A 14,877-nucleotide genomic window follows, 5' to 3' on the forward strand; every position below is an offset into this window, starting at 1 on the left:
GATCACATTCAGATTCGATGGAGAAATCAAAAGCTTTTCAGACAAGCAAAAGCTAAGAGAATTCAGCACCATCAAACCAGTTTTACAACAAACGCTAAAGGAACTTCTCTAAGTGGGAAACACAAGAGAAGAAAAGGATCCGCAAAAACAAACCCAAAACAATTAAGAAAATGGTAATAGGAACATACATATTGATAATAACCTTGAATGTAAGTGGATTAAATGTTCCAACCAAAAGACACAGGCTGGCTGACTGGATACAAAAACAAGACCCATATATATGCTGTCTACGAGAGACCCACTTCAGACCTAGGGACACATACACCGAAAGTGAGGGGATAGAAAAAGATATTCTATGCAAATGTAAATCAAAGAAAGCTGGGGCTTCCCTGGTGGCACAGTGGTTGAGAGTCCGCCTGCCGATGCAGGGGACGCGGGTTCATGCCCCAGTCCAGGAGGATCCCACATGCTGTGGAGCAGCTGGGCCTGTGAGCCATGGCTGCTGAGCCTGCACGTCCGGAGCCTTGCTCCGCAACGGGAGAGGCCACAACAGTGAGAGGCCCACGTACCGCAAAAAAAAAAAAAAAAAAAGAAAGCTGGAATAGCAATACTGGTATCAGATAAAACAAACTTTAAAATAAAGAGTGCTACAAGAGATAAGGAGGATACTACATAATGATCAAGGGATCACTCCCAGAAGATATAACAATTATAAATATTTATGCACCCAACTTAGGGGCACCCCAATATATAAGGCAAATGCTAACAACCATAAAAGGGGAAATTGACAGTAACACAATAATAGTAGGCGACTTTAACACCCCACTTACACCAATGGATAGATCATCCAAACAGAAAATAAATAAGGAAACACAAGCTTTAAATGACACAATAGACCAGATAGATTTAATTGATATTTATAGGACATTCCACCCATAAGTGGCAGAATACACTTTCTTCTCAAGTGCACATGGAACATGTTCCAGGATAGATCACATCTTGGGTCACAAATCAAGCCTTGGAAAATTTAAGAAAATTGAAATCATATCAAGCATCTTTTCTGACCACAACGCTATGAGATTGGAAATCAATTACAGGACAAAAATCTGTAAAAAACACAAATACATGGAGACTAAACAGTGCACTACTAAATAACCAAGAGATCACTGAAAAAATCAAAGAAGAAATTTTAAAATACATAGAAACAAGTGACAATGAAAACATGACAACCCAAAACCTATGGGATGCCGCAAAAGCAGTTCTAAGAGGGAAGTTTATAGCAATTAAATCTCACCTCAAGAAACAAGAAAAACTCAAATAAACAATCTAACCTTACACCTAAAGCAACAAGAGAAAAATGAACAAAGAAAACCCAAAGTCAGTAGAAGGAAAGAAATCATAAAGATCAGAGCAGAAATGAGTGAAATAGAAATGAAGAAAACAATAGCAAAGATCAATAAAACTAAAAGTTCGTTCTTTGAGAAGATAAACAAAATTGATAAACCTTTAGTCAGACTCAACAAGAAAAAAAGGGAGAGGGTGAAAATCAATAAAATTAGAAATGAAAAAGGAGAAATCACAACTGACACCGCAGAAATACAAAGGATTATAAGAGACTACTACAAACAACTATATGCCAATAAAACAGACAACCACAAAGAAATGGACAAATTCTTGGAAAGGTAAAATTTCCCAAGACTGAACCAGGAAGAATTAGAAAATATAAACAGACCTATCACAAGTAATGAAATTGAAACTGTAATTTAAAATCTTCCAACAAACAAAAGTCCAGGACCAGATGGCTTCACAGGTGAATTCTATCAAACATTTAGAGAAGAGCTAACACCTACCCTTCTCAAACTCTTCCAAAAAACTGCAGAGGGAGGAACACTCCCTAATTCATTCTATGAAGCCACCATCACTCTGATACCAAAACCAGACAAAAATATCACAGACCAATATCACTGATGAACATAGATGCAAAAATCTGAACAAAATACTGACAAACAAAATCCAACAACACATTAAAAGGATCATACACCATGATCAAGTGGGATTTATCCCAGGGATGCAAGGATTCTTCAATATATGCAAATCAATCAATGTGATACTCCATATTGACAAATTAAGGAATAAAAACTGTATGATCATCTCAATAGATGCAGTAAAAGCTTTGGACAAAATCCAACACCAATTTATGATAAAAACTCTCCAGGAAATGGGCATAGACAGAACCTACCTCAACATAAAAAAGGCCATATATGACAAACCCACAGCAAACATCATTCTCAATGGTGAAAAACTGAAAGCATTTCCACTAAGATCAGGAACAAGACAAGGATGTCCACTCTCAGCACTCTTATTCAACATAGTTTTGGATGGCCTAGCCATGGTAATCAGAGAAGAATAAGAAATAAAAAGAATACGAATTGGAAAAGAATAAGTAAAACTGTCACTGTTTGCAGATGACATGATACTATACACAGAAATTCCTAAAGATGCTACTAGAAAACTACCAGAGCTAATCAGTGAATTTGGTAAGGTTGCAGGATACAAAATTAATGCATAGAAATCTCTGGCATTCCTATACACTAACAATGAAAAATCAGAGAAATTAAGGAAACAATCCCATTTACCATGGCAATGAAAAGAATAAAATACCTAGGAATAAACCTACCTAAGAAGGAAAAAGACTTATACTCAGAAAACTATAAAACACTGATGAAAGAAATCAAAGATAACATAAACAAATGGAGAAATATACCATGTATGTGGATTGGAAGAATCAATATTGTGAAAATGACTATACTACCCAAAGCAATCTGCAGATTCAGTGCAATCCCTATCAAACTACCAATGTCATCCTTCACAGAATTAGAACAAAAAACTTTACAATTTGTATGGAAACACAAAAGACCCCGAATAGCCAAAGCAATCCTGAGAAAGAAAAATGGAGGTGGAGGAATCAGGCTCCCCAACTTCAAACTATACTACAAAGCTACAGTAATCAAGACAGTATGATACTGGCACAAAAACAGAAATATAGATCAATGGTACAGGATAGAAAGCCCAGAGATAAACCCACTCACCTGTGGTCACCTAATCTATGACAAAGGAAGCAAAACTACACATGGAGAAAAGACAGCCTCTTCAACAAGTGGTGCTGGAAAAACTGGACAGCTACATGTAAAAGAATGAAATTAGAACACTCCCTAACACCATACACAAAAATACTCTCAAAATGGATTAGAGACCTAAATGTAAGACTGGACACTATAAAACTCTTAGAGGAAAACATAGGAAAAACACTCTTTGACATAAACCACAGCAAGATCTTTCTTGACCCACCTCCTAGAGTAATGAAAATAAAAACAAAAATAAACAAATGGACCTAATTAAAATTAAAAGCTTTTGCACAGCAAAGGAAACCATAAACAAGAGGAAAAGATAACCCTAGAATGTGAGAAAATATTTGCAAATGAAGCAATGGACAAATGTTTAATCTCCAAAATATACAAACAGCTCATGCAGCTCAATATCAAAAAAACAAACAACCCAATTAAAAAATGGGTGGAAGACCAAAATAGACATTTCACCAAAGAAGACATACAGATGGCCAAGAGGCACATGCAAAGATGCTCAATATTGCTACTTATTAGAGAAATGCAATTCAAAACTACAATGAAATATCACCTCACACTGGTCAGAATGGCCATCATCAAAAAATCTACAAACAGTAAACGCTGGAGAGGGTGTGGAGAAAAGGGAACCCTCTTGCACTGTTGGTAGGAATGTAAGTTGATAGAGCCACTATGGAGAACAGTATGGCAGTTCCTTAAAAAACTAAAAATAGAACTACCATATGACCCAGCAATCCCACTACTGGGCATATACCCTGAGAAAACCATAATTCAAAAGGACACACGTACCCCAATGTTCATTGCAGCACCATTTACAATAGCCAGGACATGGAAACAACCTAAATGTCCAACGACAGATGAATGGATAAAGAAGATGTGGTACATATATACAATGAAATATTACTCAGCCATAAAAAAGGAAAGCGATTGGATCATTTGTAGAGATGTGGATGGACCTAGAGTCTGTCATACAGAGTGAAATAAGCCAGAAAGAGAAAAACAAATATCATATATTAACGCATATATGTGGAATCTAGAAAAATGTTAGAGATGAAATTATTTGTAGGGTAGGGATTGAGACGTAGATGTAGAGAACAGACATGTGGACACAGAGGGGGAAGAGGAGGGTGGGACAAATTGGGAGATTAGGTTTGACATAAATACACTACCATGTGTAAAATAGCTAGCTAGTGGGAACCTGCTGTATAGCACAGGGAGCTCAGCTCAGTGTTCTGTGACAACCTAGATGGGTGGGATAGGGAGGGTGGGAGGGAGGTCCAAGAGGGAGGGCATATAGGTATACATATAGGTGATTCACTTCGTTGTACAGCAGAAACTAACACAACATTGTAAGGCAATTTTACTCCAATAAATAAATAAATAAGAACAACTGGATCTCTTTTCTGTACATCTGAAACTAACACAACATTGTAAGTCAACTACACTTCAATAAATACACACACACCAAGGAAGGGAATGGGTAGAGAATTGTTGGTCAGTTTCAGGGGCAGTTTCTGTTCCTCCCTATGGTCTTCAGGATTCTGGATGATGGCAAAGCCTACACCCATGATCAGTGGTTCACCAAACGTAATTTTGAAGGGTAATGATAATATTACCCAGGATACTCAAAAGGTATAATCAAATTCAAAACTGCTGCCTTCTCCCTACTTTACTCTTAATAAAATCCAATAGTGAAAGTTAATGTTGCCAAGTCTCTGCCCAGAAAATCCAGTTTTTGCAATTATCCAAGATAATAAAATTGTCTCCGCTGAAACCAAGACCTTGTCTGTAAGGGCTGCTCCACGTTTGCAGCTGAAAGAGTGAGAGCAGGCACTAAAATGGAAGGTATACGAGAGCACCACACTGAGGGGGAGGGGGCATCATGATCCAAGGTCAGGCCAAGGCCAAGTCATCAATTTGGCCAAGTCACCAACTTTTTGGCTTCTGTTACAACATCTATAAAATGGGGTTACTGACCCTAACTTGCTGTGAGGAGGAGAGGTGGAGGAGACGAAGGTTGAAGTCCTTTCAAAAAAAAGGAAGGAAAGGAGAGAAGGAGGGAGGAAGTGAGGGAGGGTAGACTGTATTATTTCCAGAAAGACATGTGTACTGAAATTAGCCATGTGTCTCCAGTGTTGGAATTTCTTTAGAAAGATCAAGGTCGTACACAGGAACTGTGAGTGAGTGTGGGAATAAGGCTGAGGACAGGGAATGTTGTTCGGATGCAGATGTCATAGTAACAAGGGCCCCTGGGTTCTTTTAAGCCAGTGCACTCACCATAGTGTGGAATGATGCTCCAGGCCATGGCAGACGCATAGATGCCTCCAGTCATCCAGAAGATGCCTAACCAACTGAGATGCTCTCCTCGTTTCTCCCGGGACAAGAATTCAGAAAAATAGGCAAAAACAATGGGCAGTGCACCCCCAATACTGCAGAGAGAAAATGCCAGAAAGTAAGAACCAAGTCAGACACTAAAAATGGTCATAGCCGGAACCAAATTGCCTTGTCCCACCCTTAGGCTCAGTGGTGAAATAACCCAGTGAATTCAAAAGACTGGCCAAGGCAGTGTTGGATTATTTTGACGTTATGACTGACTTTACAGTCTAACCCCTTTCTAAGGTTCAACTTTAACACAGTATCTTGGAAGTCAAACAAAAACTCAGTTCAAAGTTTTCTGGAGGTACCACTCAGAGTCAGGGCATCAGGATGGATGGGGTTGGGGGGAGGGGTCCAGCTGAACCTCTGTAATTACGCACCCTATGCCTGAGATGAGTCTGCAGAAGAGGAAGGCTCCATATCCCTGTACGAAGGAAGAGAGGGAGGCGAAGGAGGCGTTGACGGCCAGGGACATGCTGAGGACTCGCTTCCTCCCCAGCTTATCAGCCAGGCCCCCCAGGATGAAGGCTCCCCCCATCATTCCTAGGTAGACTATCACCCCTGTGAGGAGGAGAAAGAAAGAGAGAGGAGAGGGTGGAGAGAGAATACAAGAGATTAGAGACCATGCAACATTTTAGAAAATCTGATGCCCATTTTAATGCATCCTAGAAATTCTGTGTCACAGACATAAAAGGTGGAATGTGACAGATGTTGGTGGCCAATTAGAAATGTTGGACAAATGTGACTTCTTAGGAATGGTATTCAAAAAATAATAATCTCACCAGGTTTACATATATGTATACATACTAAAATAGATCAACCATAGCTGAGTTTGATGTATCTTTTTTCAGATGCATAATCTGCAGATGAGGGAAATTTTGTCATTTTATCTTTAAGCAAAAAAAGTGTTGGTGGGCTTCTTGGTGGCGCAGTAGTTGAGAATCTGCCTGCCAATGCAGGGGACACGGGTTCGAGCCCTGGTCTGAGAAGATCCCACGTGCCGCAGAGCAACTGGGCCCGTGTGCCACAACTACTGAGCCTGCAGGTCTGGAGCTTGTGCTCCGCAACAAGAGACGCCACAACAGTGAGAGGCCCACGCACCGCGATGAAGAGTGGCCCCCGGTCACCGCAACTAGAGAAAGCCCTCACACAGAAACGAAGACCCAACACAAACATAAATAAATAAATAAATAGATTAATTAATTAATTAATTAATTAAAGTTTTTTTTTAAAAAGTGTTGGTGCTACAGAAGTCCTTGTGGGGTTATGTTTAGAGAAATTTTCCAGGGAAAATTGTGGCCAAGCAGGTATGGGGAACAATGGGAAGGAAAAACATGGTGCGAGTGAAAACAGCAATTCCCAACAAGACAGCTTATTTTATTAAACACCCAAGAAGGACCTTTTCCAAGCCTCAGCCAATGTTCAGATTTCTTAGGGGAATGTGGAAGAGAGTAGCAATGAGCTATCCTTTCTTCAACACATGTAACTACTATGTGCCTTGTAACAGAATCAGTTACTTTATGATATCATTTAAATACATTGTTGTACACATATTTATGGAATTCTAATGAAGCCAGCAAGCACCCTCATAGAGGTGGCCAATCTCCAGAAGCACATGGATCATCCTTTCCTACTACATACTGAGGACTGACCAATTATCAACGACTGTGCTAGTGCACCATGTACTAAACCCAAGAAGAAATGTTTGGAGGATGTCTTTCATGTGGTGGAAATACTGAATACGAATTAGGAAAGTGTTCTTTTGCTAAGCCTTGACTGTAAATCAGACGAAGAACATCATGTGTCTTTCACAGAAAGGAAGCTTCTCCTGACCTGCGGATGCTTTATTTATGCAGATGTGTGCTGGGAAGGGCCCACATAAAGCAAAGAGCTTCATTAGCTGCTTAATCAACTGGAAGGTAGGTCCCCAAAAGGAGCAATTCAACTATGCTCTGCTTTATCTTCCCAGTGGCAGATTTCCTTCTTTTATTATTTTTATTCCATGAGATGAAAAGAACTTTGGTGCTGTCAATGGTTTTCACTAACTAGGATTCCCTTCCCTCATGTGAGATGTAACTTTTCACCTCTACATCCCTCAAAGTCATGAAATATATTATTTCCTTTTTCTTTTCCATATATGTCACTTCATGAAATACGCCTGAGTCTATAAGCATTCATTAAATACCTCTTATTAGGTAAGTGCTATTTTTGTTAATGGGGATACAGCAGGGTACAAACACATGAAAATCCCTGCCTTCATGGTGCTTACATTCTAGTTGGGGAAAAGAGATTATAAATGAGTGAGTAAAATATACAGTAAGCGGGTTGCTGATAAGTGTTATAGAGAAAAATAACACAGAGACAGGGAAAAGGAGAGTCAGGGTGGGAGGTGACAGTTCTAAATAAGATGGTTCAGGAAGCCCTCAGGGAAACGGAACATTTGGGCAAAGATCTGCAGAGAGTCAAACATGGGGATGTCTCGGGGAAATTGCTGGACCTGTGCTCCTGGACCCAAGGTTTCTCTCCACTACAATTTTACCAGTTTCTCAGCCCATAGCTCAGAAAATTTAGTGAGCAATTTCCCACTATATTAGGTCACTGACACTTGTGTTTGAGAAAATGAGTCAAGATTGCAAACCCAACTCAGGCCTGGGTCATGCTGTACTGTAATAATGTCTGGGTTAGTCTTGCTGCTAGACCGTGAGTTTATCTGCCTGATCCAGCCCTGACTGGCCAAGGGCTTTCAGCATCTGGTTCCCAGCAGACTTAATCTTGCCCGGTTCTTAGCCATCGGGTGTTAAGTGGGATTGCCTTACTCACTGATGAGGGAGTCTTAAAACCATCTTCTGTTGCCATGACCTATCTCCAGCAAGAATGAATTCGGTCAGGTGCTTGGGTGAGCCTCAGGCTGTAGCTTCCCTATTATTCTCACTAAGTAGTACTAGTCTGCAAGACTGGCTTTGTATTTGGTCCCCATGCTAGTTTCCTACCAGCACCTGATGCCCCAACCAATTGGAAAAGTCCCAAACCCTGTGTGTGTCCACCCAGGCTTTCCCCAGGAAAGAACTGGGTTCTACTTCCTCAGACTTAGACAACCCACCTAACACCGTGACCACAGCCAAGAGCCCCACATCTGAGATACCCTGCCCTTCCTCCCCACTCCCAGTTAGACCCCTGGGAGCTCACCACCAGTCCAGTTCACACTGGAGTTTCACACCATTCCTTATACTTGGTAATTCAGACTTCTAGACCAGAGCAGAGAGGGAACTTTTTTCCCCAGTTAGGTCTGTTAGGCTTCCAACTTTTTTTGGCCTCAGTTTAGTGCAATTCCCTGCCAAGAATTTCCAACATCCCATTCAGCCAACAGAAAACTTGTGTTTCTCTCATGATACTTGGTCAGTAAACTTTGGAATAAAAAAAAAAAAAATATTGAAAGGGAAGAAGGAAGAAGGGGGGAAAGGGAGGGAGGAGGGAAGTCCCACCCAAATTGCAGCTCCATGAGCAAAACAGATGCTATGGTTGCTTTAAGCCACTGAGTTATACAGCAATAAATAATGGGACAGTAAGTGCCAAACAAACTTAAGAGCCTAATATATCATATAATAGCAGCAAAACGGCAAACATGGGGTGAGCACTAGCCACTAGACAGGCTCTGTGATAAGCATTTCACAGGCATTGTTGATCCCCTTTCACGTTTACAACAATCCAGTGAGGGAGATACTGTTATTATCCTCATTTTATACAGGAGGAAACTGATCCACAGAGAGATAAAGTAGCTCCCCAGTGTCAACAACTGATGGAAATATCAAGATTTGGGACCAGTACTTCTGACCTCAGAGTCCCTGCTTCAACTACTGTATTTCACTGCTCTTTATGGATAAGCACTGGTCAGACTTTGTAGCTCTCCATCAGTTCATTCTTTCTTCTTTGGCTCGTCCCCAGGATGGCTTGCTCAGTGGGGCATGGTTCTTTCCATTCAAGGAGATAAACCACAAAATCTGTGATTATCTCCTGGTGAGAAACAGTGTTCCAATAAAGGTATATGTCAGGTATTTTAAAATCACAGAGGGGGAGCACAGCCTGGATACACCTCACGCAACATGGGAAGGCTTCCAAGAGAAAGACATTGAGCTGTTGTTGAAGGACACATAGAAGTCAGTCAGGTCTCCATCTTGGTGACGGGGGTGTATTGCAGGCAGCAGCAGACAGCACGTGCAAAGACAGGGAGGCTGAAAGAACAACTGTTGTGTTTGGGCAACTACCTGTAAGTAGTTCAGTGTGAGTAGAACACAGTACTCGTGGGACAGCTGGTGAGGGATTGGGGCTGGAGGTTAGGACAGAGGCCAGATCATAAATGGCTCAGAGGGTGTGTGTGCATGTATGTATGTGTGTGTGTGTGAGAGAGAGGGAGCACATGCATGCATATGTATGAGTGCGTGCACATGTGGTGTTTGCATGCCTATATGTGGGCCTACAAATGGGGGGAAGGGAAGATAAGAATCAGAGGAATGGTCAGGACATTTGCTAAGAGCCAATCTGTACACCCCATACCCTGGTCCCACCCCAGAGAAAAACACTAGCATCCAATAAATGTTCTATTTTTTTCTTACTTCAATAAAGCTATCTTCAGCACTTCTCGAATTTCACTATGTACAAAAATCAATCATGGAGGTATCTTTTTAAAATCAGATTCTGATTCTCCAGTTTGGTAGGTCTGAGTTGGGGCCTGAGAGTCCGTATTTCTAACAAGACTTGTGCTGCTGGTCCACAGACCATACTCTGAGTGGCAAGAGGCTAGAGCACACCCAGCTTCAGGACAAGACAGGGAGGGGAAGTGGTAAGAATCCTGACTTTGGAACCCAAAGATCTCATTCACTGGTTGTGTAATTTGGGAGAAAATCCTCTACCCTGTAAGGGCCTGACCTTCACATCTGTAAACTGACTATTGAGATAGCTAATCTCCAAGCTGCCTTCCCATTTGTTTGTTTCTAAAACGTATAAATCATGAAGGATGAAATTCTGTGGATTTCTCAGGAAGAAGATTGTCAGACTAAAAAAACAAACCCAGACACAGATGCTTGATTAAACTTTTGTGATAGTCACACAAGACATGTTTATGGATCAGATGCGGCCCTAAGTGGCTTCTGGGCCACCAGTTTGCAATCTCAGCAGTGAACATTGTGCCAGTTATTGAGCTGTTATCTCTCAGCTCCAAAGCCATCCTTCTAGCCCCTACTTTGTCCACAAACTAATACAAGTACTTTGCAGGCTGCTCCCTGCTAGGCCCTGCCAGTAGGGGGCACTAGAGGGAGGCTTCAAGGAGGGGACCTCTGCTTTTCGCTCCTGTCCTTTCACCTGCACAACACTTTTTCTCTCTGGCCGCAATTCCCTTCCACAGCAGCAGCAGCTGAATCCAAAAAGCAGAACCAGACACATCCCGCCTCTCCTCCCCTCCCCTTCCAGAGCAGCACCAGCCAGCCAGGGCCCTCTCTCTAGAGATCTGAGCTAGCTCCATAGGGCCCCCTTTCCCTGAGCGTCTAAGTTATCATAATTCCAACTTATTCCCCCAGGTCCTAAGGGTGGCAGCTACTCCTTGCCTTCACTACCTCAGTATACTTTTTACAAACATTTCACTTACCCAGTTAATAATTTTTTACATTAAATTCTCTGTTTCAATAATTGTCATGATTTCTGTCTCCTGACTACACCCTGACTGATCCGGACACATAAGCAAATGGATGAATCTTAGAGATTAGACATTGAGTTCAATCCCTTAGCTGTACTGGATGAGGAGGCTGAATACCAGAGAAGGTCAGGAACCCTCTCAGAAGCTCTCTGCTGGCCTGGGATCTGCTGGCACTACACTCTGGTCTCCTAGCTCCAGGCCGGGTGCTTTTGCTACCAAACCTCAGTGTCCAAGGCAAAGGAAGAACTAGCAAGAACAAGAAGGGCTTCTCAAAATGCTGTCGTAGGGGGATCAGAATATGCGGTCTCCAAATGTGCCACTTTGATATAAGGATTATTTTGAGCTGAAGACAGTTGAGAAAGAGCAGACTCCAAAACAAAGCTCTGCCCTCCCTCACATTTGCCTAAAAGCAGGCTTAGACTCTAAATCACCAGAGACTCTTATCAACATAGAAGCAGCACAAAGAAGAATCTACATAACAAACCTCACTAAAGCAACTCTATATTAGTTTGCCCCACAGACTGATTTGCCTTCCCCCACTTTGCCACTCTAGGAAGCCTAAAACCCTATTTGTTTGCCTTGTCACTTCTCTACAAATGTATTGTTCTTTGTGAAGATGCTATCTAAGCCCAGATTCTAACCATCCCTAGAGTTACTCACAAGTATATGCACTGTGCATGGCAATAAAGTCTGTTTGTTTTTCTCTTGTTCATCTATCATTTGTCAGTTTAATTCACAGGGTCCCCAGCCACCAAACCTAGGAGGATAGAGGGAAAAAGTTTTTCCTCCCCTGTACTGTTTTGGGACGCCATGAAAAGGAAGAATGGAAGAAAGATGAGCCTATCCAAGGAGAAGAGAAATAGATAATTAACAATGCCTCTGAAATGGCTGTGCTATTAAACTCATTTAAAATCTGTCTTTCACAGCAGAAATTAAGACTATAAATTTGGAAAATTAGAGTGCACTGGAGTCATCAAAAATTACTTTAGCATGAAGCTGATAAGGGGCTAGTTAGAAAGCTAGGAAGTCTACCCTCCTTCAATGCTATTCAACAAGCTCAGTGGCATCTTGAGGCAATGTCCCCCCTAATAACACTGAGGTTTCTGAGGTAATTAAAAACCATGATTTAGAGTCTAAGCCTGCTTTTAGGCAAATGTTGGGTAGGGCAGAGAGCTCTTTTTTTTTTTTTTTAAGGCTGCTCTTTCTCAACTGTCTTCAGCTCAAAATAATCCTTATATCAAAGTGGCACATATGGAGGCCACATATTCTGACCCCCTATGATGGCATTTTGAAAAGCTCTTCTTGTTCTATCTAGTTCCTCTTTTGCCTTGGACGGTGAAGTTTGGTAGCAAAAGCACTCTGCTACTTGCAGAGCAGGGGGCATGGAGGTGAAAGGAGGGGGATGTGGTGGGGTGAGAAGGGCTTTCAACTGGTGGTAACACCGCAAATAAAATGGAAAAGAGGGAGGAACCCACACTGATAGGTGCCCATAAAAAGAAGAGCCCAGTCTTGAGACACAAGACTTGAGCTGGTCATGGTCATAGTCCTGGCTCCATGGGTTACCAGCAGCATGACCATGGGCTCCCCACTCAGCTTCTCTGATCATTGCTCCTTCTTTGTAAAATTCAGATACTAGTGATCATCTTGCAGAGTTGTTAGGATTATGTAGGACATTGGGTTGAAAGTACGTAGCAGGATGCCTGGCTCGAAAGTAAATACATAACTAATCAAAGTTGCTACTGTTGTTATGAGCAATGCAGCTTAGAATGGGCTGGTACCTGAGAAAGCCACAGGATTGGAAAAATGACAATAAGTTGGTGGTATTTTAAAATCAAATCAACCATATATTAGAATTTGAGAAAAGGGGATCAAGACAAGCATAAGAAACTTATTTATGAGTATTCCCTTTAAATGTACCTCCCTCTATCCTTACCTGAAAAGGAAGCCAACTTCCAACAAAAAGCTTTTTTGGACTAAAATTTTTTCAAGTTTCTTCTAACAAGACTTTGGGGGGGGGGGTACTTTTTCCCCCTAACTCTTCTGTTTCTTAAGTTCCCAGATTAAATGTCATCTCCTGAGAGAGGCACCCCTGATGTCCCAAACTAGGACTCAACAAACTTTTTCTGTAAAGGGCCAGAGAATAAATATTTTACTTGCAAATAATTTACCCTGCAGAAGTCTTGTGGTCTCTATGACATATTCTTCTTCCTTTTTTTCTTTATAATCCTTTAAAAATGTAAAACAAAAATACGGTAAGTCCCCTCCATACAAACAAGTTCCATTCCAAAAGCGTGTTTGTAAGTCCAATTTGTTCATAAGTCCAACTAAGTTAGCCTAGGTACCCAACTAACACAATCAGCTATAAAGTACTGTACTGTAATAGGTTTATAGTAATACTTTTCACACAAATAATTCATAAAAAACAAACACAAAAATAAAGATAACAGTTTTAATCTTATAGTACAGTACCTTGAAATGTACAGTAGTACAGTACAACAGTTGGCATCCAGGGGCTGGCATCGAGTGAACTGGCAAGAAGAGTTGCTGACTGGAGGAGGGGGAGGAGGTGGGAGATGGTAGAGCTGAAGGATCGTCAGCAACAGGAGACGGAGGGCAAGCTGCAACTTCACACTCGTTCGAACTTGAACGTACATATGTGGGGGACTTACTGTAGGCCACAGACCTGTAGACCATAGTTTGCTGACTCCTGTCCTATTCCAAATGAAATTCTGTCATCTCTGCTGGTCTTTCGGCACCATACTACCATTCCTTCATATAACATATGTCTATTTGCTGTTATGTATTTATTGGCTCAACGTTTGTCAGATGCCTTTGACTGCCATGTCCCAGAGGAGGGGGAGGAGGGGACCTGTCAGTTCTGTCCGAGTGGAGTTCCCACTGTGTCTCTAGCACCCAGCACAGAGAATGACACCTTGTAAGCACTCCATTAATATTTTTTCAAGAAATAAACAAAATAGGGCTTCCCTGGTGGCACAGTGGTTGAAAGTCTGCCTGCCGATGCAGGGGACACGGGTTCGTGCCCTGGTCCGGGAAGATCCCACATGCTGTGGAGCGGCTGGGCCCGTGAGCCATGGCCGCTGAGCCTGCGCGTCTGGAGCCTGTGCTCCGCAACGGGAGAGGCCACAGCAGTGAGAGGCCCGCGTACCGCAAAAAAAAAAAAAAAAAAAAAAAGAAAGAAATAAACAAAATAATATTAAAATAATTCACACCCACTGTAGAAAACTCTGAAAAATACATTAAAAATGTATAAAAGGTAAAGTCAAAACTATCATACCACCACTCAAAGACAGCTGTTATTAGCGTACTTTATTCTTTGTATTTGTAATTGTACACATACAATTACATGGTGGAGACCATTCTGTCTTGGAAGTTCCATAACCTATTTTTTCCACTTGATAAGTAACTCAGCAAAGAACATCTTTGTGCATATGTCCTTGTCTGCGTTGCTAGTTATTTGCTCAGAATTGATTCCTAGAAATGAAATTATGAGGTCAAAGGGCTTCTTGAGACCCAGCACTGAATTTCCTTCCAGAGAGCTGGTATGTAACACAAACCTCTTGCCATCTCTAGAGATGCTCTTCACACAGACAGAATATACCCGCAGCACCAGGGGCAGCCCGTTGAGGAGATAAACAATCAGAATGTGCTGGCTTA

The 14,877-nt window shown here is 41.6% G+C and overlaps 1 protein-coding gene across 3 annotated transcripts in view; it reads right to left on the reverse strand.

Annotated features, from left to right (window-relative positions):
• Positions 1-14,877, reverse strand: part of SV2B (synaptic vesicle glycoprotein 2B) — a gene marked incomplete at both ends in the record, with an annotated part of 76,407 nt that overhangs the window by 41,333 nt on the left and 20,197 nt on the right. For 2 of the 3 annotated variants that reach the window (XM_082619045.1, XM_082619046.1), the window contains 2 exons: positions 5,418-5,569; positions 5,897-6,077. The exons of the other annotated variant lie outside the window; for it this stretch is intronic. In XM_082619045.1, coding sequence (XP_082475171.1) covers positions 5,418-5,569; positions 5,897-6,077 — 333 coding nt within the window. The remainder of the gene's footprint in view (positions 1-5,417; positions 5,570-5,896; positions 6,078-14,877) is intronic. 3 annotated transcript variants of the gene reach the window in all.

This window comes from Mesoplodon mirus (genome assembly GCF_964341445.2).
Source record: "Mesoplodon mirus genome assembly, chromosome: 4".
Classification (NCBI taxonomy): Eukaryota; Metazoa; Chordata; class Mammalia; order Artiodactyla; family Ziphiidae; genus Mesoplodon; species Mesoplodon mirus.